At 45.1% G+C, this 25,022-nt stretch overlaps 4 protein-coding genes across 4 annotated transcripts in view; 2 read left to right on the top strand and 2 right to left on the bottom strand.

Annotated features, from left to right (window-relative positions):
• LOC309567996 (uncharacterized protein) overlaps positions 1-343 on the bottom strand; it is a gene marked incomplete at its 5' end in the record, with an annotated part of 28,107 nt that extends 27,764 nt beyond the window's left edge. Inside the window, one exon of the mRNA XM_082273553.1 lies at positions 300-343. Coding sequence (XP_082129679.1) covers positions 300-343 — 44 coding nt within the window. The remainder of the gene's footprint in view (positions 1-299) is intronic.
• Positions 1-24,338, top strand: part of LOC309568028 (uncharacterized protein) — a gene marked incomplete at its 5' end in the record, with an annotated part of 253,557 nt that extends 229,219 nt beyond the window's left edge. Inside the window, one exon of the mRNA XM_082273602.1 lies at positions 23,688-24,338. The remainder of the gene's footprint in view (positions 1-23,687) is intronic.
• Positions 1-25,022, bottom strand: part of LOC309563394 (uncharacterized protein) — a gene marked incomplete at its 3' end in the record, with an annotated part of 732,657 nt that overhangs the window by 250,224 nt on the left and 457,411 nt on the right. Inside the window, exon 14 of the mRNA XM_082267788.1 lies at positions 1,126-1,353. Coding sequence (XP_082123914.1) covers positions 1,126-1,353 — 228 coding nt within the window. The remainder of the gene's footprint in view (positions 1-1,125; positions 1,354-25,022) is intronic.
• LOC309563383 (uncharacterized protein) overlaps positions 1-25,022 on the top strand; it is a 797,887-nt gene that overhangs the window by 348,136 nt on the left and 424,729 nt on the right. The window lies entirely within an intron of this gene.

Below are 25,022 nucleotides of genomic sequence, written 5' to 3'. Positions count from 1 at the left end.
TCATCTCCTTTTCATGGATAGTGTAGGACCCACTGATAATGGGGTACTTTGACGTAGTGGTGGGCTTGAGCACGATATGGTCATATGGTGGGACCAAATCCCCATTTTTATTTATGGATTGTCTTCAAATTTGGTAGTAATTTCTTTTGCATGTGTGCACTATTCTTTTTTAATATACATGTCTCTTGGTTCATAGCTGCACCAGCTTTAGAAATACATGGGTATGCTCCCCCAAATTTTTTGCTTGTTTATAGATCTTACTAGACCTGGGAATGGGGCAGAAGACCCAAAGTACATACCCCAGGTGCCTAGATCTAGTAACGCCAATGGTGAAAATGAACATTTTTCTGCCAGCTGAACCCCAGAATCTCCATAAATCCAGTCTAGATACATAAATTGTGTCTGCAGCACAGAGAAGGAAGATTATCTGAGAGAAATACAGGAATACATGACAGAGATCACAGCTCAGGAAAGTTACCAGGGTATTACAGGCCGATATCACTAAGTCCTTATCCTACTCTGGACCAATCAGTGAGCAGTATGGGTGAAGGAATGTATTTTGTGTTGATGACCCACCTGTGCTGATCTCTGTAGGAGTGTCCTCCTCTATAAATGTCCCCGTTATTCCATCCTCCTCCATAGACTGCTGATCATCTCTCACATAACTCTCTTCTTCTTCTGCTTTCACCTCAAACTCTATATCAATTGGATCTCCACTCTAAATCAAGAAAATGGGAAAATAGCATCTGTAAAATATAAGCTATATTATTATGACATCACATAAAAAATCCACACATTGTCTCCATGAGTGTGTGTTTTATAAGCTCCGTCCCACCAACCTTGTAACAGTGAGGGATGGTGTGACCTTCCTGTGTGGAATCCCGGGAATTCAGAGGACAGGGACATCTCTTTGGTGGGTTCCTGGTATTAGGTGACTCCATCATATCCTTGTGCCCTTCTGAAAACTCCTCCATCACTCCGTACTCCTCATCCTCCTCTTTATACTCTTCTTTAACAACAATATTATCATCCCCGAGGTTTCCACTCTGAATATATAATAAAACATTCATTGTAACAAACATGCTGTGTATAAATCAGACCTACCAATAATTGTCAATCATCTACCTGATGATGGTGAGGGATGGTGTGACCTTCCTGTGTGGAATCCCGGGAATACAGAGGATGGGGACATCTCTCTGGTGGGTTTCTGTAGCTGGATGACTCCACCATGGTGTCCTGGTACAGATCTTTGTGTCCATTTAGAAAATCTGACTTCTCCATCACCCCATCCTCATCATCCTCCTCTTTTATCTCTTCTTTAACTTCAATTTTAGAATTTCTCAGGTTTCCACTCTGAATATATAATAAAAATGACATCAATGGTAACAATGCAGATAATGTACAGATCCTAATAATAGTATCAGTGATTGTTCCTCCTCTACCTGATGATGGTGAGGGATGGTGTGACCTTCCTGTGTGGAATCCCGGGAATACAGAGGACAGGGACATCTCTCTGGTGGGTTCCCATTACTGGATCCATCTGTAGGAAACACACACACTGACTGAATACATTGTTTCTATGTGTTTATCAGATGATGAGGGATTTAGGTGGAGCCTCCGTACTGCTCTCTCCTTTACAATAAAGTCTCCTCTTACCCGGTGATGTGAGGGGCGGCTGATTCTCCATCATGACGTCCTTGTAGAGATCCTTGTGTCCTTCTAAATACTCCCACTCCTCCATGGAGAAATAGACAGTGACATCCTGACACCTTATAGGAACCTGACACACACAATGATACAGTCACCATCCAGACACATCCCTTGTCTGTTACTGGATAATGTCCCAGAATTCCCAGCACCGCTCACCTCTCCTCGATGATCTCTCTGGTGACTTCTCAAATCTTATTTGTATTTCTCTATTCTATTAGGGAGGGAGGTGGAGGCAATGTGATGGTCATATGATCTCCAGACTTCTCAGGAGGAAAACTCCAGATCTGAACACAAATAGTAAAATCAAATTAAATTCCCAGAATCCTCCTCACCTCATTATTTAGGTTTCGACTTGATTAAAGCCCCACTTTACCCATAAAGGACCCCCACACTCTGCAGGTTCAAAGCTTGTTGCAGGCATTCTGACATCATTACATACATACAGGACCAACAGATCTACTTTGCTAATGTGGATGCCAAGGGTCCGCCCACATCTTAAGAGGATGAGAAAAAAAAGGCCAGATGGAGGGACATTAGGGGAGGAGCTGTGAGGTCAGTGTGATGTCATAGGACATATAGACTCTGCATGGAGGGACATTTGGAAGGGAAGATTTGAGGGGTCCTCTATACAAGGCTCCCATGCAAACCAAATCATTGTTCCTGGGTGCCTCCCACTTCTCCTAAAATAAAGAGTGAACTTTGACCTTTACCATACAGAAATCTGTCAGAAACATGTGAAAGTAAGCGCTCATGTGAGCAGGTGACGTGCGGAGGAATGGAGTGTAAATACCAGACAATTTTCTACAGAGCCCCTAATGGTGAGGATGGATTTTGCTGTACGCTGGTGCCAAGTTTCCCCCCCCCCCCCCAGGATCACTGCAGGTGTGGAGAAAAGCTAAGTAAAAGGATATGGAGGAGAGATGAGGAGGAGATCCAGGAATCAGGAAAAAGATCAGGGCAAGCAACAGACGAGCGCATCCAAGAGATGAAGCCGGGGTCACTCACTACCAGTGGCGGCTGGTGCTCAAAATTTTTGGGGTGGTGCAAACAGAAATATGTAATAGGCATTGCTTTGTGGCAAAAATCGCTGTACAAAAGTGTGAAAGGGGCCTTCAGTAATTAAGGCATAGCGTGCCCCCTTTCAATGCACAGAGACCAGCGTGCCCCCTTTCAATGCACAGGGACCAGCGTGCCCCCTTTCAATGCACAGGGACCTGCGTGCCCCCTTTCAATGCACAGGGACCTGCGTGCCCCCTTTCAATGCACAGGGACCTGCGTGCCCCCTTTCAATGCACAGGGACCTGCGTGCCCCCTTTCAATGCACAGGGACCAGCGTGCCCCCTTTCAATGCACAGGGACCAGCGTGCCCCCTTTCAATGCACAGGGACCAGCGTGCCTCCTTTCAATGCACAGGGACCAGCGTGCACCCTTTCAATGCACAGGGACCAGCGTGCCCCCTTTCAATGCACAGAGACCAGCGTGCCCCCTTTCAATGCACAGAGACCAGCGTGCCCCCTTTCAATGCACAGTGACCAGCGTGCCCCCTTTCAATGCACAGAGATCAGCGTGCCCCCTTTCAATGCAGTGACCAGCGTGCCCCCTTTCAATGCACAGAGATCAGCGTGCCCCCTTTCAATGCAGAGATGCCAGCGTGCCCCCTTTCAATGCAGAGATCACCGTGCCCCCATTCAATGCAGAGATGCCAGCGTGCCCCCTTTCAATGCAGAGATACCAGCGTGGCCCCCTTCAATGCAGAGATCATCGTGCCCCCTTTCAATGCAGAGATGCCAGCATGCCCCCTTACAATGCACAAAGACCAGCGTGCCCCCATTCAATGCACAGAGACCAGCGTGCCCCCTTTAAATGCACAGAGACTAGCATGCCCCCTTTCAATGCAGAGATGCCAGCGTGCCCTCTTTCAATGCAGAGATACCAGCGTGCCCCCTTTCAATGCAGAGATCACCGTGCCCCCATTCAATGCAGAGATGCCAGCGTGCCCCCTTTCAATGCAGAGATGCCATTGTGCCCCCTTTCAATGCAGAGATGCCATCGTGCCCCCTTTCAATGCAGAGATGCCATCGTGCCCCCTTTCAATGCAGAGATGCCAGCGTGCCCCCTTTCAATGCAGAGATGCCAGCATGCCCCCTTTCAATGCAGACTGAACAGCGTGCCAAGCCCCCCCCCCCCAGACCAGTGCACTTACCTGTAGCGGCGGCTTCTCTTCAGTCCCCTGCCATCTCCTCGAGTCCTCAGTCCTCCCGCCTCCTCCTCGGCCAATGGCATGGGGTTTGCCTTTCAGCCAATCAGAAAGCGCGTATCGGATCAGCTTCCTGATTGGCCAGGAGGAGGATCCGTGTGACAATAGCGAATTTTAATTCGCTATTGTCACACAATGGGTGGGCTTGGGCGCACTGCTTTGCGCCCCGGGTTCACCCTTTGCTGAAGCCTGTTAGAGCCTCTGGCTCTAATCAGGTGACAAAAATAAAAACCCCATTGAACTCCATGCGTCCGGCGCCCCGCATGTAGATTAGGGGGCCGGACGCATTGATAGGGAGGGCGGCGCCCCTGCACTCCCGACGCACCGGCCGCCACTGCTCACTACACAGAAAATCAATCCAAGGAAACAACAGGCAGGACGAGGATTAGCAAGAAGGAGCTCAGAGACAAATGAGAATATTGCTCAGCCAATGGGAGATTATCTCAGCATGACTTACATAATGAATGAGATGAGGGGGAGGGGAGGAAGTCACTTAAGGTGACCAGACATGGAAATTCAGCTGGTTCAGCAGGGATCGGTCACATTTCCATCCATGTGTGGTCACTGCCGGATAAAAGTCAGTTGATCAGCGGCTTCAGCCAATAGCTTCATCACTGATCTGTGTATTCTGAGAGCGGAGGAGCACCCCCATTGTCACAATACAATAGTGTAGCAGGGAGGATTCCCCCATCCCCCTCCAATGTGTGGATGGGGGAATCGGTTCATTTTTTTTACTCATCCCGCTGGCTGAACAATAAAACTGAACCATGTATGGCCAGCTTTGGAAGGAAGATATATTATTCATCAACTGATCCCCTGAAGGGGTTAATCTAGGTTTGCACACTATATATGTGTGTATCATCATCACAGTGACTATGGAGGAAGAGGACGGACATGACAGGGAGGTAAATATTATTGTTGAAATTGTTAAATTAAAATTCCAATAAAAATTTTAAATAAATAGAAAATAATATCTTATTACTTCCTCTGCTGCCACTTCCAGCAATGTCTCCTCTCTACTTCCTCCCAACTCACCTCTCACCCGGAACTTCCTATATGTACCTGACATCACTTCCTGTCTGTATTTCATAGAGACTTCCTGTCTGGGTAGAAGTGAGATCATCACCTTGTGGAGCTCAGAGGAACTGCAGCCCCGAGAAATCTCTTGTAGTGTGAACCCGGTGTTCTAAAATTTTCTCGGACCCGTGAAAAAATCGGACCTCGTCACTTCCGGTGATAGGAGTCTCAAGTGCGCATGCGCATAAGACATTATCTTGGTTTGGTAAACTTATAAGACATAGCGGGCAGCTGAATGAGAGGAGGCGGGGCTGAGGTGGGACGGAAGACACCGCTGCGTCATCTGCAGAGCTGAATAGAGGAGGCGGGAGAGGAGGCGGGACGGAGGTGCGGCCGTGTAATAAATGCAGGACTTTAGCGACTCCTTGTTTTATTATCTTTAGCAATTATCGTATTATTTATCCTTAGGATTTCATTACATTTACTATTTATATAATACAAAATAAGAAATACTAAATGTAATGAAATCCTAAGGATAAATAATACGATAATTGCTAAAGATAATAAAACAGAAGGAGTCGCTAAAGTCCTGCATATATTACACGGCCGCACCTCCGTCCCGCCTCATCCACCACCAGCTCTGCATATGTGTCCTCCGTCCTCCGTCGCACCTCAGCCCCGCCTCCTCTCAATCAGCTGTCCGCTCTCTGTTATAATTTTGCCAAACCTCGAAAAATGTCTTCTGCGCATGCGCACGAATGACTCCCATCCGCTGTTTTGTGATGCTCTATCACCGGAAGTGACGAGGTCCGATTTTTTCACGGGTCCGACAAAATTTTACAACACCGGTCTTGTGCTGTGTGTGTATGTACTGTATATCCTTATAGATGGGTCATCTCCACTCCCACCAAGGGGGATAGAAATATATTACTGCTCGGTGGGAGAAATTTTGGTGCCTTTGATTTTGCAGTAAAATGATTGCAGATTTAGTCATGTAGAACATCTGTTGTATGGATACAAAGAACCTCAGCCGAGAGTAAAGGGTGGAAATGGCTCCTGATCCCCAGATTTAGGCAATTATGTCACCAATATAAATGGAAAAAAACCCGCGCTATGTGTAATAACTCAAATACCTACAAAAATAACTTCTACCGGACTGCTGCTGTAACAAAGGTAAGTATTCCCTTTATCAACTAGAAGAGCGTGTCACAGCGATGTCCTATTGTGTGTGCACATAAATTATCACAAATACACTAAAATATGTGGATACATTCATATATAAAGTGCTAGAGGCTCAAAATAATATTCTCTGCGGATCTACTGCTTCCACTTTACACCTACTTCATTGATCTTATGGTGTTTATCAATAAATTAAGTAAACTGAACCATGTGCAAATTCATATACAACATAAAGTGCTTTGCGCTCAAGATGCTCTTCCCTGCAAATCCACTGCTTCCACTTTACATCTACTTCGTTCATCCCATAATATTTACTGCTATATTAAATAAACTAAAATCCTGTGCAAATTCATGTAATTATAAAATATTCTGTGTTTAATATAGTGTTCTCTGCAAGTCCACTGCTTCCACTTTGCATCTACTTCAATTAATATACTTTGCTCTAAAAAAGTCCACAAATAAATGAAAAGTTGATAAGGTGAGAAAGTTCTCCGTGCTCCAAACTGTGCCAGCTGTATAGTAGCCACGCCTCCTTCCACCTCTTACACACGTGATGGGGAGGGCGCCCCCTTAGTAGTGCTTCCCCACTCACCAGAGCAATATGACTCCCAGCTTTTCAGCTACCAGAGTCACAAACATCCTTCACACTCTCCTCACCTCCGATGGCGAAGGAACTGTATCCTCCTCGCTCACTCCTGCAAGTCTGCTGTGCTTTCTGTCAGCCTCCCTCCTAGACTCGGCTTCCTCCTCTGACCACCTCTTCATACACACTCAGGGAGGAGAGGAAGGGGAAGGATATACAGTACATACACACAGCACAAGGCCGTGTTCACACTACCAAACAATTCTCAGGGCTGCAGTTCCTCTGAGCTCCACAAGGTGTTGATCTCATGCTACACAGACAGGAAGTCTCTATGGAATACAGACAGGAAGTGATGTCAGATACAGACAGGAAGTGGTGCCAGGTAAAGACAGGAAGTTCCTGTTGGTAGGCCGTAGAGAGAAGACAAAGCAGGACCTGGCGGCAGAGGAGGTAATACGCAGATAAACCCTTTCAGGGGGGATCAGTTGATGAATAATATATCTTGCTTCTAAAGCTGGCCATACATGGTTCAGTTTTATCATTCAACAAGCGAGGTTAAGTGAAGAAACTGAACCAATTCCCCCATCCACACATTGGAGGGGTATGGGAATAATCCTCCCCACTAAGGGTGGTCACCTAATTCCTGTAACCCAGGACACATATTATTACACAGGTTCTGTGGCTGATTAAGGTGATAATTAAAGCGGAGTTCCACCCAAAAGTGGAACTTCTGCTCATCTGCTTTCTCCCCCCTCCGGTGCCACATTTGGCACCTTTCAGGGGTAGGGGGGGGTGGGTACCTGGTTTTGACAGGTACCCTTCCCCGCTTCTGGAAAACAGCGCCATGGCGCCGTCCCTCAGAAGTTCCATCCCCTTTCTCCTTCCCGCCCAGCCAATGAGAATGTGCAGCACGCTTTGCACATGCGCAGTAGGGAACCCGGCTGTGAAGCCGAAAGGCTTCATTGCCGGTTTCCAAAAAACAACAATATCTCTCCTGCGCTGGAGTGGTATGTGGGAAGGTGAATCTTTTAGGCGGGTTTATGACACAAATGAAGTGGTCTTGCTGCCCCCTCAGGACCAAGGGTATCCAAAAGGCACTACAAGAAAACAACAAGAGAAGGGCGCACCGACCTTGTGCATTACCACTTAAAACTTTATTAAAATCAAAGAAGGGTAGCGTACAATATACTCACAAACGTAGCATATGAACAAGCATATAGGAAATGGGCACCGCTCGCTTCCGGGACACTTCTCTACTGCTGGATAGCGTGATGGCGTCCTCAAAACCTGAGCCACATCAGGGTTTGAGGACGCCATCACGCTATCCAGCAGTAGAGAAGTGTCCTGGAAGCGAGCGGTGCCCATTTCCTATATGCTTGTTCATATGCTACGTTTGTGAGTATATTGTACGCTACCCTTCTTTGATTTTAATAAACTTTTAAGTGGTAATGCACAAGGTCGGTGCGCCCTTCTCTTGTTGTTTTCATTGCCGGTTTGCCTTAGAGTGAATGGTGGCGGCAGCACCCAGCAGCCGATCCAAAAATTGTCTGGGGTGCCGACATCATGGGCTCCCTGGACAGGTAAATGTCTATATATTAAAAGTCAGCAGCTACAGGATTTGTAAAGTATTTGTAGCTGCTGACTTTAATTTTTTTTTTCCACAGCTGGAACACTTCTTTAACTACCTCAATACTGGGCAATTAAACCCCCTTCCTTCCCAGACCAATTTTCAGCTTTTAGCGCTGTTGCATTTTGAATGACAATTGCGCGGTCATGCAACACTGTACCTAAACCAAATTTGTGTCATTTTTTCCCCACACATAGAGCTTTCTTTTAGTGGTATTTGATCACTGCCAGGTTTTTTCTTTTTTGGTGCACAAATAAAAAAAGACCGAAAAGTTCGAAAAAAAAAAAAAAAAGTTTTTTTTGTTTAGGTTATAAAATTTTGTAAATAGATAAGTTTTTTCCTGCACTGATGAGCACAGATGACGCCGCACTGACAGGCACTGATATGCAGCACTGATGGGCACTGATATGTGGCACTGATAGATAGCACTGATAGGCAGCATTGGTGGGCACTGATAGGCAGCGCTGATGGGCACTGATAGGCAGCACTGATGGGGACTGATAGGCGGCACTGATGGGCACTAATAGGTGGCACTGATCAGCACTGCTGGGGGGAATGATGGGCACTGATAGGAAGCACTGGTGGGCAATAATGGGCACTGGTGGGCAGCACTGATAGATGGCAATAACGGGCACTGGTGGGCGGCACTGATAGATGGCATTGGTGGGCAGCACTGATGGGGGCACCACTGGCAGGCTCTCTGAGCCCTGTTTGCCATCCCTGGTGGCCATGGTGGGCATCCCTGGTTGTCATGGGTGGGCATCCCTGGTGGCTCTAGTGGCACCCCCTCCCCCCAGGGCTGCACTGGTAATCCATGTTCTGATTACCAGCACAGACCCCCCCTGTGATCAGTGAGTAATTAGAAATACTCACTGATCACCCCAGCTGCAGCACCGATCCTCTCCTCTTCTTCTCCTCACTGACAGGATCTGTCAGGAGGAGAGGAGATCAAACCCGTTACATCGGCTATGTTTACATTACATGACGGCTGTGATTGGACACAGCCGTCATGTGATCAGGAGGGCCAATCACAGGGCCCTCCTGCCGCATCTTGTTGCTCTGTGTCCGAGGGACACAGGCACATTGAGATTGCGCCGCTGCGCGTGCCCGCGGCGGCACGATCTCGCTCCTTCTGAAGGACGTTCTGGAACGTCCGATCAGAAGGACGAGACTCCCACCTGGCCGTATATGTACAATGGCCCGGGTGGGAGGTGGTTAAACTCACCTAGTGCCTTATGTGCATAATATTAGCCTCAGAACCTGTCTAATTTATATGTGTCCTGGATTAAAGGGATGAGGTGGCAACCCTATCCCCTCTGCACGATTGTATTCTGACAATGGGGGGGTGCTCCTCCGCACTCAGAATACACAGATTAGTGATGAAGCTATTGGCTGCAGCCGCTGATCGAGTGACTTTTATCCGACAGTGACTACACATGGATGGAAATGTGACAGATCCCTGCTGAACCAACTGAATTTCCATGTATCTATGGTCACCTTAAGTGACTGTAATGGTTTGCGAACCTCAATCAGGTTTAAAATAGATTTCTTGCTGCTGGATCTGATTAGATAGGTAATTAGAGTGCATGCACGGGGATATCATAGACTGACACACATTGTTCAGGTAAATGATACTTCCTGTTTATTCCTAATGGACAGCCTATTATATAGTTAGTAGGCGGTGTCATATGTTAGTACGTCATAAGCATAATATTAGCATAATACTGATTATTTGCAGCTTTCTGATTAGTCATGTCCATTATAAGGTAGTCCCCTTTCAGTTTATGAATGTTATCTTCTCTTGAAAGCACTGTGCCAAGGCTCCATCTTTCTTCTAACATTCCATTGTCGGTGGTGGGGGTATCTAGTAACGGCCATTTTGAGTAAGGAAGACAGGAAAAAGATATGTACATGTACAGAAAAAATACACATAGAAAAATAGACATTTTGCTTAATTCACAAGTGTTCATCACATTCCTTCACAACTACACATGGGTGGAAATGTGACCGATCCCTGCTGAACCAGCTAAATTTTTATGTATCTATGGTCACCATAAGTGACTTCCTCCCCTCCCCCTCATCTCCTTCATTATGTAAGTCATGCTGAGATAATCTCCCATAGGCTGAGCAATATTTTCATTTGTCTCTGAGCTTCTTCTTGCTATTCCTCGTCCTGCCTGTTGTTTCCTTGGATTGATTTTCTGTGTAGTGTCCCCGGCTTCATCTCTTGGATGCGCTCGTCTGTTGCTTGTCCTGACCTTTATCCTGATTCCTGGATCTCCTCCTCATCTCTCCTCCATATCCTCTTACACAGCTTTTCTCCACACCTGCTGTGATCCTGGGGGGTGGAAATTTGGCATCAGAACACAGCAAAATCCATCCCCACCATTAGGGGCTCTGGAGAAAATTGTCTGCTATTTACACTTCGTTCCTCCCCATGTCACTTGCTTACTTTCACACATTCCTGACAGATTTCTGTATGGTAAAGGTCAAATTCCATTCTTCAGTTTAGGAGAGGTAGGACGCACCCAGGAACAATGATTTGGTTTGCAAGGGAGCCTCCTATAGAGGACCCCTCAAATCTCCCAATCCAAATGTCCCTTCATCCAGAGTCTATATGTCCTATGACATCACACTGTCCTCACAGCTCGTTCTCCCAATGTCCCTCCACCTGGCTCTTTTTTTCTGATGCTCTTAGGATGTGGGTGGACCCTTGGAATCCTCACTTGCAAAGTGGATCTGTTGTCTGTCAGTCCTGTGTAGTATGTAATGATATCAGAATGCCTGCAACAAGCTTTTAACCTGCGTAGTGTGGGGGTCCTGTGTGGGTAAATTATACCTCAGTCTGAAGTGAGGATTTAATAAATAGAGAGCTGACCGGAGAGGTGAGGAGGATTCTGGGAATATCATTTGATTTTACTATTTGTGTTCAGATCTAGAATTTTCCTCCTGTGAAGTCTGGTGATCATATGACCATCACATTGCCTCCACCTCCCTCCTTGAATAGAGAAATATAAAGAAGATTCAAGAAGTCCCCAGAGAGATCATCGAGGAGAGGTGAGCGGTGCTGGGAATTCTGGGACATTATCCAGTAACAGACAAGAGATGTGTCTGGATGGTGACTGTATCATTGTGTGTGTCAGGTTCCTATAAGGTGTCAGGATGTCACTGTCTATTTCTCCATGGAGGAGTGGGAGTATTTAGAAGGACACAAGGATCTCTACAAGGACGTCATGATGGAGAATCAGCCGCCCCTCACATCACCGGGTAAGAGGAGACTTTATTGTAAAGGAGAGAGCAGTACGGAGGCTCCACCTAGATCCCCCATCATCTGATAAACACATAGAAACAATGTATTCAGTCAGTGTGTGTGTTTCCTACAGATGGATCCAGTAATGGGAACCCACCAGAGAGATGTCCCCGTCCTCTGTATTCCCGGGATTCCACACAGGAAGGTCACACCATCCCTCACCATCATCAGGTAGATGAGGAACAATCACTGATAGTATCATTAGGATCTGTACATTACCTGCATTGTTACCATTGATGTCATTTTTATTATATATTCAGAGTGGAAACCTGAGAGATTCTAAAGTTGAAGTTAAAGAAGAGATAAAAGAGGAGGATGATGAGTATGGGGTGATGGAGGAGTCAGAGTTTCTAAAAGGACACAAAGATCTGTACCAGGACACCATGGTGGAGTCATCCAGCTACAGGAACCCACCAGAGAGATGTCCCCGTCCTCTGTATTCCCGGGATTCCACACAGGAAGGTCACACCATCCCTCACCATCATCAGGTAGATGATTGACAATTATTGGTAGTTCTGATTTATTCACAGCATGTTTGTTACAATGAATGTTTTATTATATATTCAGAGTGGAAACTTTGGGGATTATAACATCGTTGTTAAAGAAGAGTATAAAGAGGAGGATGAGGAGTTTGGAGTGATGGAGCCACCTAATACCAGGAACCCACCAGAGAGATGTCCCCGTCCTCTGTATTCCCGGGATTCCACACAGGAAAATCACACCATCCCTCACTGTTACAAGGTTGGTGGGACATAGCATCTAAAACATGGATTTGTAGAGATAATGTGTGGATTTTATATGTGATGTCAGAATAATAAAGTTTATATTTTACAGATGATATTTACTCTCATTTTCCTGATTTAGAGTGGAGATCCAATCGATATAGAATTTGAGGTGAAAGCAGAAGAAGAAGAGACGTATGTGAGGGATGATCAGCAGTCTATGGAGGAGGATGGAACAACGGGGACATTTATAGAGGAGGACACTCCTACAGAGATCAGCACAGGTGAGTCATTAACGCAAAATACATTTGTGATATGTCTGTATAGTCTCAGACCCAAGTCACTGAGATGGGAGGCAGCGGTGTGGGACCTCTGCAACTTGTCTCCAATGAACATTTATTCTATCACTGATTACTGAATACCAAAATTATGAGTCCTGGCCCTTACACTATATGTTTTATCTTGCATATTACATTCTCCTGACCCCTGCACATTATGCTCTATGTTGTACATTACATACTCCTGACCCTTGCAATATATACTCTATGTTGTACATAGGGCTGAAACAACTAATCGTCAAAATCGATAATAAATCGATAATTACAATCGTTGTCAACAATTGTCATTATCGATTAGTTGATCCTCCGATTAGTTGCGCTGCATTCCTGACTTTAGCTGCCTTTCTCCTGTGAAGCCGTCGGCTGCACTTGCTGTCTCACTGCTCGGCACTTCCGTGACCTCCCCCTCCCTCCTCCTTTCCTCTCTGCCTTTCCTCTCCGCCCATTTCCTGACGTCAGTGAGGGAGTCAGTGAGTCAGATCGAGAGAACTCAGAAGCAGCAGCACGTGTCCGTGAGTGTCCCGAGATTACAGTGCTACAGTCACAGTGTCCTGTGACTCCTGTCCATGCAATGCAGCCCTGCCAAACAATAAAAAGTTTATTCAGATAAGAGTTAATATTCCTTATAAAGTGCAATATTATAATAGAAAAATAAGTGATTAAAAACGTCCATATAGCACATATAGGGGGTCTTTCTATGCTCCCTATTTCATATCTCTGGCTGACATGGATGGTTTTATTCACTTATTTTTCTATTATAATATTGCACTGCACCTTATAAGGAATATTAACGCTTTTATCTAGATAAGTGTTTATTATATTTACAGTATATAGGAGCTTAATTAAAAAAAAAAAAGTTTTGGTTTAAGGCTCAGTTCACACTTGTGCGATGCGGGAATGCTGCGAATATGCAGCGTGTTCCCGCATCGCATCCGCACATCTGGCAGTTCACACTGCCATATGCGATACGCAGGGAATGTCAATTAAAAGTTAACGACACCCCCAGTTTGATTGCATATTGCAGTGCGATCTGACAGATCGCACAGAATCGGATCGCACAAGTGTGAACCACTGAGCGATCCGATTTTGATGCGGCTCAAAAAATGCCTCCTGTGCATCTTTGGTGCGGATACAGTGCGAATTCAGCCATACAAAGTGTATGGCTGAAATTTGCACCGCACATGAGATCGCATGTAATGAAGGAGCAGTGCGCTCCGAATTACATGCGATCACCGCAGCCGCACAAGTGTGAACCGGCACTCAAAGTACTGGGAGCATTATGTGCCCTGCAAATGTTACTTGATTTTATTCCCACACAATGCTCCATCACTGGTGTTACCGGGGGGAGTAAACAGTGCCCCATCACTGGTGTTACCGGGGGGAGTAAACAGTGCCCCATCACTGGTGTTGCCCGGGCGGAGTAAACAGTGCCCCATCACTGGTGTTGCTCGGGCGGAGTAAACAGTGCCCCATCACTGGTGTTGCCCGGGCGGAGTAAACAGTGCCCTATTACTGGTGTTGCCCGGGGGGAGTAAACAGTGCCCCATCACTGGTGTTGCCCAGGCGGAGTAAACATTGCCCTATCACTGGTGTTGCCCGGGGGGAATAAACAGTGCCCCATCACTGGTGTTGCTGGGGGGAGTAAACAGTGCCCCATCACTGGTGTTGCCGGGGGGAGTAAACAGTGCCCCATCACTGGTGTTGCCGGGGAGAGTAAACAGTGCCCCATCACTGGTGTTGCCCGGCGGGGAACAGTGCCCCATCACTGGTGTTGCCCGGGGGGAATAGTGCCCCATCACTGGTTTTGCCGTGGGGGGGGGGGGGGAACAGTGCCCCATCACTGGTGTTGCCGTGGGGGGGGGGGGGAACAGTGCCCCATCACTGGTGTTGCCGGGGGGGGGGGACAGTGCCCCATCACTAGTGTTGCCGAGGGGGGGGGGGGACAGTGCCCCATCACTGGTGTTGCCGGGGGGCGGGGGGTTATTCATCAACTTAACACTGCAGTGCATGTAGATATTGAAGAATAGTTTTTTTTTAACTTTACATAACTAAATTGCACTCAGTCTCCGAAATGTTTTTTAACTTCTAGCTGCAAAAAAAAAAAAACGCATTATAAAAATGGCGGAGGATGCTGACACAATGACTGCAGAAAAAAGGGTGCGACCCAAGTCTTCTAAGGCATGGGAGCATTTTAATTTAAATGACGCAAAGAAGGTGGTCACCTGTAAAATTTGCAAGATGGAACTTGTATGGCACGGAAGCACAACAATGATGCACGAGCACATGAAACGGAAACACGTGGGCTTCACAGAGGAAGGCGAAACATTAGGACGGTAAGTTAAACCTAAATGATATATTGTGTTACACAGAAATAGCTTTTCCTGCATACTGTACTAAGTTATCATTCATATATTTTTCATTGCAGAAAGAAACCGCGCACCATGACAGAGTTTGTGCAGCTAAATCCTCCGTGCACTCCCAGAAAATCAGCAATTATAACGGATTCAATTATGAAAATGCTAGTCACTGACATGTGGCCACTGTCCATGGTTGAAGACCGAGGATTTAAAAGCTTGATCAGTGTACTGAACCCTGGATATACTCTTCCATCAAGAACCCATTTTACTAAACTTGTGGAGAGAAAGTACCAGGACGCACTTCAGAATGTGAAGGATGCAATCAGCGCTAATGAAAGCAGAATTGCCTTTACTGCGGACATACGGACAAGCATAGCGACTGAGGCTTTCCTTGGCATTACATGCCACTACATAGGGGAGGGGTGGAAGATGATTTCTATCTCCCTCACTACGATGCCTCTGGAAGACAGACATACAGCAGCAAATATTGCAGAATGGTTAGAGGAGGTCGCTGCAAAATTTGAAATTCCAGCTCAGAAAATAATTGCCATTGTCCATGACAACGGTGCAAATATTGTAGCTGCTGCCAAAATCCTGGAGGACACGCATGGTTGGACCAGTATCCGCTGCACTGGCCACACCTTGCAGCTGGTGATCGGTGCTGCTCTGAAGAATTCGGGAATTGAGAGAGCTGTTAGTGCTGCAAGAGGACTAGTTGAACATTTTAAAAAAAGTGAGCTAGCCAGCAGCAAATTAAAAGAGAAGCAGAAGCAAATGGGTACACCTGAGCACAAGCTTCTTCAAGATGTAAGCACAAGATGGAATAGCACTTACTATATGGTTGACAGACTCATTGAACAAAGGTGGCCAGTAACTGCAACTCTGTCTGACCCATCAGTTACACAAAGGGGCAAACATTATCTGGACTTAAAACCAGACCAATGGAGTATTCTTGAAGAACTTTCCACTGCTCTTAAGCCCTTTGAATGCTGTACTGTATTCATGAGTGGCCAAGAATATGTTACCCTATCATCTGTGCCTGCACTAGTGAAGGGGCTGTTGCGGTCCAATGAAGGTGCTTCTTTTGAATCATCTCCGCTGAAGACCTTCCAAGCCACTGCAACAGAACAGCTTCAAAGCAGATGGAAGGGGGTTCTTTTCGAACAGGTCCCGAACACAGTAATTCTTTCCTCTGCCCTGGACCCAAGATTTAGAAGATTAAAATTTTTATCACCAGAGCAAGTTATTAATGTACAGGCAAAAGTACAGACAGAGGCGCTTGCTTTAAGAAGGGAGATGCAGCAGCAAGCAACCACTTTGCCTGCAACTAGAGTTGCTGAGCCTTCAACATCTCTACTTGATTCACTCCTTGAGTCTGGGGGCAGCAGTGAAGAGGAAGAGGGGGAACTTGAAGAGGATATTCATACGCAAGTAAGGAATGAAGTTCAGGCCTATTTTGCAGAGAAGCCACTTGCCAAGGAGGGAAACCCTTTGAATTGGTGGAAGGGTAACCAAGAGAAATATCCTACCTTGGCAAAACTAGCAAAATCCTTCTTGTGCATCCCAGGCACCTCCACTCCATCAGAGCGCCTCTTTTCTGCTGCAGGCAACATCGTTTCCAAAAAGAGAGCCAGCCTGAGCCCTGACCACGTGGACATGTTGACATTTTTACATTCCAATGCAAAGTTTCTTGAACAGTTATAGTCCAAGTCCACCTTTTTTTCAGAATGTTTGTTGTTTTTGTACTGCTTTCTAAAATTTGCATAGTTGTGTAATGTTAATTGTAGAGTTTACGTTTTTGTTTCTGCAGTTTGTGTGTAACACTCTGTTTGTTCATTATTATTTTAAATAAATGAAAAAAAAGGCATATTGAGTTTTTTTTTAAATTTTATCCGATTAATCGAAAAAATAATCGGCAACTAATCGATTATGAAAATAATCGTTAGTTGCAGCCCTAGTTGTACATTACATATTCCTGACCCCTGCACTATATACTCTATGTTGTACATCACATACTCCTGACCCCTGCACTATATACTCTGTTGTACATTACATACTCCTGACCCCTGCACTATATACTCTATGTTGTACATTACATACTCCTGACCCTTGCACAATATACTCTGTTTTACATTACATCATTACATACAGTGATGTGAGAAAGTATTTGCCCCCTTCCTGATTTTTCTTTTTTGCATATTTGTCACACTTAAATGATTCAGATCATCAAACAAATGTTAACACAAAGAACCCGAGTAAATACAAAATGCAGCTTTTAAATGATAATTTAATTTATTAAGGGAAAAAGCTGCCCAAATCTGCCTGGCCCTCTGTGAAAAAGTAATTGCCCCCTAACCCTAATAACTGGTTGTGCCACAACTGCAGTCAAGCATTTGCGATAACTGGCAATGAGTCACTTAGGAGGAATTTTGGTGCACTCTTCTTTGCAGAACTGTTGTAATTTAGCCACATTGGAGGGTTTTCCAGCATGAACAGTCTGTTCAAAGTCATGCCACAGCATCTCAGTCAGGTTTAGGTCCAGACTTTGACTAGGCCACTGCAAAACCTTCATTTTATTTTGTTTTGGGAGCCATTCAGAGGTGGACTTGCTGGTGTGCTTTGGACCATTGTCCTGCTGCATAACCCAAGTGCGCTTGAGCTTGAGGTCAGGAACTGATGGCCGAACATTCTCCTTCACAGTTTTCTGGTAGAGCGCAGAGTTCATGGTTCCATCAATTATTGCAAGTTGTCCAGCCCCAGACCATCCCCCTAACACCATGTCTGATTGTTGGTATGATCTTTTTATGAAATGCTGTGTGAGATTTATGCCATATGTAACGGGAGGCACACCTTTCAAAAAGTTCAATATTCCTTTCATTAGTCCAAAGAATATTTGCCCAAAAGTTTTGGGGATAATCAAGATATTTTTTGGCAAACGTGGGACGAGCCTTTGTGTTAGTTTTGGTCAGCAGTGGCTTTGGCCTTGGAACTTTCCCATTGACGCCATTTTTGTCCAGTCTCTATCTTATTGTTAAATCATCAACACTGACCTTACCTGGTGTAAGTGAGGCCTGCAGTTCTTTAGATGTTGTTCTGGGTTCTTTTATGACCTCCTGGATCACTCTTGAGAAGGTTCACTACTGCTCCAAGTTTTATCCATTTGTGGATAATGGCTCTCAGCATTGTTTGCTGGAGTCCCAAAGCCTTGGAAATGGCTTTGTGGCCCTTTTCCGTCTGATAAATGTTAATGTTTCTCATCCATTTTTGAATTTCTTTAGATGGTGATATGATATGTTGCTTTTGGAGATCTTTTAGCGTGCTTCACTTTGTCATACAACTTCTATTTTAGTGATTTTTTGATTCAACGGGTCTGGCAGTAATCAGGCCTGGGTGGGGCCAGTGAAACCTAACTCAGCTTTCAAAAAAATGTGGTTAATCACAGTTCATTTATAATTTAGAAACAGGGTGGGGGCAATTACTTTTTCACATAGGGCCAGGCAGGTTTGGACAGCTCTTCTTCCCTTAACCACTTTACAACCACCCGCCGCACTGCGGCAGGCAACCGCTTCTAGGCAAACCGACATAGCTATATGTCGGTAATGCGCAGGAGGCTAGGTGGCGAGTGTGCGCCGCCAGCGGCGCTTCCGCCCCCCGCTTGTCAGCGGGAAAGCCGGCTTTCAGCAGCAGGCAGGCGGCTCAGATTGCCGCCTGACACCCACAATCGCTCCCCGCTGAGAGAAACGGATGGTCAGCTGTTGTAAACACAGCTGATTGTTCTTCTCCCGGGAATGATCATCATAGAGCCCCTGTGATCCTTCTATATAGGATCACAGGTCTCTATGGTCATTTCAAAAGCCATGCCCCCCCACAGTTAGTTAATCTTCCTTCTCTGTGCTGCAGAATTTATGTATCTAGACTGGATTTATGGAGATTCTGAAATTCAACTGGCTGCAAAATGTTCATTTTCACCATAGGAGATACTAGACCTAGGCACCTGGGGTATGTGTCTTAAGCCCCATATCTGGGATGACAAGAACTGATAGAGCACTTCTTTTGGGGTTACTTGTTCTGTTATATGCTGGATGTGGAGGGATTTGTCTGTATAGTCTCAGACCCAAGTCACTGAGTGCAGTCTCAGGAGATGAGAGGCAGCGATGTGGGACCGCTGCAACTTGTCTCATGTAAACATTTAGGGCTTGTTCACACCATATGTGCATGAAAACTGATGGGAACTGAAAGGAAAACCACACATATTTCATTTGCAGAGATATCAGTTTCACCTCAGTTTTCATGCATGTCAGTTATTCACCCTATTCACACCAATGTTGATGTCATGTCCGTTTTTTTCCAGTGCAGTTAACTGCATACAGGTTGCAGATTTCTGCATAGAAAGAATTTGCATGTTGTGGTGTGAACAGGGAACATAGAAAACCATTGTTTTTTTTGTGCCCTCGCAGAACACGTGCACAAACACTGACGTCTCTGCACTATGTTGTGAAGGAGGCCTTAAGCTTCCACTGATTACCGAATACCAATATTGTGAGTCCTGACCCTAACACTATATAATTTATATTGTACATTACATACTCCTGACCCCTGCACTATATACTCTATGTTGTACATTACAGACTCCTGACCCCTGCACTATATACTCTATGTTGTACATTACATACTCCTGACCCCTGCACTATATACTCTATGTTGTACATTACATACTCCTGACCCCTGCACTATATACTCTGTTATACATTACATACTCCTGACCCCTGCGCTATATACTCTATGTTGTACAGGAGTCAATAACCCAATGATGGCGGTCTTCAGGATCAGTCCAGTGTTCATCCTGGTTGTTCTCCCCCCATCCTCACTCTCTGACCTCTGGTGGGGCTCAGCCACGCTGTTATTCATGATTAAATCATGGACTAAATAAGGAAGTGCAGTACTTCTTGGGTTGGGAAGATGACAATGAGTGATAGAGGGGGAAGGGACACTCGTCCTATAATCCCCTCATCACTGTCACTCCTATAAAAGACAGTTCTCGTTGTTTCCTCACTCTCTTACTAAGGTCCCTGAAATAGGAAACTAACTGGTAGAAAATTCAGAGGGCTCATTTGCTAGTTACCTTGAGGGTGGTGTGACGGAACCATCTAGCACCCTGATTGTGTGCTTACATCAGTATACTGCTTCCTTCCAGTCTGGACATAGGAACCAGATATTATAGCTGACCATCCGAGAGTAGCCGACAATAGCTTAGATGAGAACTGGAACTCTTTATTGAAAACTCACACAGAATTTTTATACCACACAATCAGGTGAGTGGTTGATCCTATTACCCTAACAATACAAATGTAAACAGGAACAGCCAACATATACTAGAAACATTAAGCTAATTAAACAACTAGCCACCCAGATGACTCAGTGCCCACCCAGACAATTGAAAAATGGGGAAAGGAAATACTCCCCAAATAGAGGGGTCCACACTGGGAACAGGGGAAAGGGAATGGAATTAGATATGGATTTTTGGGTACCAATACATCATAGAGAACAGAAAAATATTAAAAAGGAAGATATCTTTATTAAGTATATATAAAAAATTGTACAAATACTTGACACATTACAACAAATATTGACAAACAAGTCGACAATAACAGTGCCAACTTAACCACTTAAGCCCCGGTAGATTTTACCCCCTTCCTGACCAGGGTTTTTTTTGCGATTTTTTACTGCATGACATTAACGGACAATTGCGCGGTCGTGCGACACTGTACCTAAACGAATTTGACGTCCTTTTTTTCCCACAAACAGAGCTTTCTTTTGGTGGTATTTGATCACATGTGCGATTTTTTGATCATGCACTATAAACAAAAAAAGAGCGTAAATTTTGCAAAAATAACAATATTTTTCACATTTTTTTACATGAAATTCCCCAAAAAAATGTAAAAATCAAAATTTTTTAACATTTTTGGCCAATTTGTTTTATGCTACATATGTTTGGTAAAAAAAATTGCAAAAAGCGTATTTTGATTGGTTTGCGCAAAAGTTATCGCGTTTACTAACAAAGGGAAAGATTTTTGTCATTTTTGGTGTTTTTTTTAACTAGTAATGGCGGCGATCTGCGTTTTTTTTTTTTTTTTTTTTTTGCGGGACTGCGACATTGCGGCGGACAGATCGGACCCTTGACTGACATTTTTGACACTTTTGGGTTTACCAGTGACATTACTGCAGTAATCAGTGCTATACATATGCACTGTTACTGTAAAAATGACACTGGCAGGGAAGGGGGTTAACTGTATTGGAGAGGGAGGGGTTAAGTGTGTCCTAGGGGCGTGCTTCTAACTGTGATTGGCTGTGGCTACTACTGTAAAAACAGAGATCAACGGTCCTACATAGTAGAACCGTCTGATCTCCATTTTTACACAGGGGAGAATGACAGGTGGCTTGTTTACATTAGCCGCCTGCTTTTCTCCCTCTCTACCGACGATCGCAGTGTGATCGGCGGACATCGGGTCCACCGGTTACACGCACGGACTCCTCAGTGAACGAGCCGGGGCGGGCGCGCGCCTCAGCGGGCGCGTGCTCGCCCGCTATTGGCTCACAAGCCGGTGACAGGCTAGTGACGTGTATATATACGTCACTTTGCCTGGACAGGGCTGACCGCTGCAGTATATGTACTTGCGGCGGTCGGCAAACGGTTAAGGTGATACAATTTCCAGATATGGAAAAAAACAGAAGCATCTCCCCATGTTTCGTGGACTGGGCCGCTTCTTCACGAGGATATAATACATAGATTTTTAAAATATCTAAAGAATGAAACAAAGGTAAATGAGAAAACATGTTACCAATTTGTAAGGAGTTTACAGTGTGTATGGGGAGAAATAATAACCTCACCTGTGGTCACAGATGAAAAAGGGGAGGCTCAGAGAAGGAGCAGAACCATCAAACACTCTCACTGGCGAGTATGGGAGACCTTAGATACGGTGTATACTGGTATAAAAATCAAAAAAGTCAAAACATTCGCAAAAATCAGATATTGTTGTGTATGGAGAAGAGGGGGGGGGGGGGGAAAGGGGGGGGGAGAGGGGAGAAAGGGAAGGAAAAAAGGGGGAAGGAGGAAGGAAGGGGGTAGAGGGGGTGAGAAAAGAGGGGGAAAAACCAGAAAAGGGGAACCAAGAAAGAAAAATTTTGATTTTTCTTTCTTGGTTCCTCTTTTCTTTTCTGGTTTTTCCCCCTTTTTATTTTTTCCTCTTTTTTCTCCCCCCCCCCCTCCCCCCTCTACTCCCTCTCTAAAGTCTAAAGTAGTCATTGCTGATAGTGGGGCATTGAGGCACAAAATATGGATCCTGAGCATAGATTCCCAGAGTCTGTGTGTTCTGTGGAGACATGTACTTGAATCCGAAACAAGACCCCCGGGCACACACCTCCCAAAGAGTAGTGTTCTCTTAAAAGTCAGGGTCCATAGACCATAGGCAAGAGGCCAACTTGCAATCCCCTCCAAAAGCCTCTGTCCTGGCTGGGTCTGTCACAGGTAAAATTACAAAATCCTTAGAGACAAAGCTGCCTGATGTGGGCGGAGTCCTGGTTTAGGGGGAACCAATCTGCTCATGTCCGGTAATATTCTTTTTATTTCTATTTTAGTAGATGGACGGGAGATGAGGAAAACCTCAGAGGATTGTCTCACTTTGTCTCCAGACTGTAAAGTAGAAGATGAGGACATCACACAGTATAGTCCAGGAGAAAACCCGGCTACCTCAAATGTCCATCCAGGACCACACAGTGTAGATGCACCATCGTATTCCTCTTATCCTGAGGAACCTCAGACTGTGAGGGACGGTGTCGGACCATCGTATTCCTCTTATCCTGAGGAACCTGAGACTGTGAGGGACAATGCTGTCCTTCCAACAGATAAGAGGTTTTCCTGTACTGAGTGCGGGAAGTGTTTCCATTCTAAATGCAATCTTTATGTGCATAAAAGATCTCATACAGGTGAGAAGCCTCATTCCTGTCCTGAGTGCGGGAAATGTTTTGTACAAAAATCAGATCTTGTCACACATCAACGGTCTCACACGGGGGAGAAGCCATATTCCTGTGCTGAGTGTGGGAAATGTTTTTCAGACAAGTCTAATCTTTACAAACATCATAGATCACACACAGGGGAGAAGCCGTATTCTTGTCCTGAATGCAGGAAATGTTTTTCACGGAAGTCCTATCTTTACACACATGAAAGATCTCACACGGGGGAGAAGCCATATACCTGTCCTGAGTGTTGGAAATGTTTTTCACAGAAGTCTAGTCTTTCCATACATCAGCGATCTCACACGGGCGAAAAGCCGTATTCCTGTCCTGAATGCGGGAAATTTTTTTCACGGAAGTCTGGTCTTTCCTTACATCAGAAATCTCACACGGGGGAGAAGCCGTATTCCTGTCCTCAGTGTGGTAAATGTTTTTCACAGAAGTCAGATCTTTACAGACATCAGAGATCCGCACGGGGGAGATGCCACGTTCCTGTCCTGAGTGAGGGAATTGTTACTGACTGAAGTCTTGTCATCCTGTACATCAGGGATCCCACACAACCCTCGAGGTGTATTAGTGCGGGAAATGTCTTCTATATGAATGTTGGTGGACATGTGGAGAAGAAGCACACCCTGATATACACCTCAGATATACTCCATGGCTGATCTTCATCATGTAAGAAACAGTTCATAAGGAGATCAGAGATCACCAAAGACATGGATGAAGTGCTGTACCGTGTTGGCCATCGATAGCAGGAGAAAAATAAAATTGGAGTCATTACCTTTCATTGGCTGAGTACATTTTGTGGTGTAACCTTTCGCAAACACTTAGAGGTCTGTTTTTAAATAAAATTAAAAGTTGAACAAATGTTACCAGAATTTGCCCATCTGTGAGGAATGTTGACCGTATTTATTTCATATTGTGATTTTCTAAGATCATCAGCTCCATCTAATGTCCAAAATGGGGTTTTCCACATTTTCACTGATGGAGATATTTCAGGAAAAATACCTCATTATGTCCAAAAGATGGAGCTCACAATCAGAGAAAATTTCTGTGTTAATCTGCGGTCAGAATTTGTAACATCTGGAGAAATGCTTGTTGTGATGATAATGTGAACTGGGCACCCCAAAAACTCTGTGAGAAGAACCAGGGCAGCCATGTTGTTTTAGAATTTAAAGGTGATGTGTATATCCCTTCCATGCACACCTTACTGCAAGGGCAAGTTACTGATTGGATTCGTTGCCACCTATCTGCACAGCTTGTCGGCAGAATTTGGCACGGGGACACATTGGGTGTCCATTATATCCCTGTTCCTTTAAGGAGGGTGGGCTTCCTCCAGGCAAACCTTCCCTTAACCACTTCTTCCCCACCAAATTTTTCCCGACCAAAATCTGTACTAATAAGACGAAAATCAGACGTGTTTTGATGGTGGACAAAAATTATATAGCCTGCACACCAGGATTTTTTCGGCCGAAAAGTCGGAGTCGGTTGTCGGAAGCACCATACTAACAAGCCGAAAATCGGCAGATCGGTCGTCGGACGAAAATTCCCGGCCGAATTTCTTCTCGTGTGTACGGGGCTTTAGGCTCGCAGTATACAGAGAAGCGTTGGCATGGGCACTGTGGCTTACACATATATTTGCAAATGTGATCAACTAGAACCTCTGTTTTTAGTGTGAAATGTTAGACAGGACAATTTGCTTTATGTTTTTGCAGGCTGGCTGGTAAGTGTGCTGGGAAATGTTTATGTTGTTTGTGATGTAGAATAGGAGAAACCCAACAGCAGTGATCTGCTTTCCATAATCCCGGGAAGACATCTTCTGCAATTCACAAACTTTTAGCTACATTCCAAAACATCCTTATCAGTCCATTGATGGGACACAGCAGAACCTCTTACCCAAATCAACCAACAG

This window comes from Pelophylax lessonae, assembly GCF_965119305.1.
Source record: "Pelophylax lessonae genome assembly, chromosome: 1".
In the NCBI taxonomy this organism is placed as follows: domain Eukaryota; kingdom Metazoa; phylum Chordata; class Amphibia; order Anura; family Ranidae; genus Pelophylax; species Pelophylax lessonae.
The sequence above is the reverse complement of the archived record's forward strand: the minus strand, read 5'-3'. Positions and strand labels throughout refer to the sequence as shown.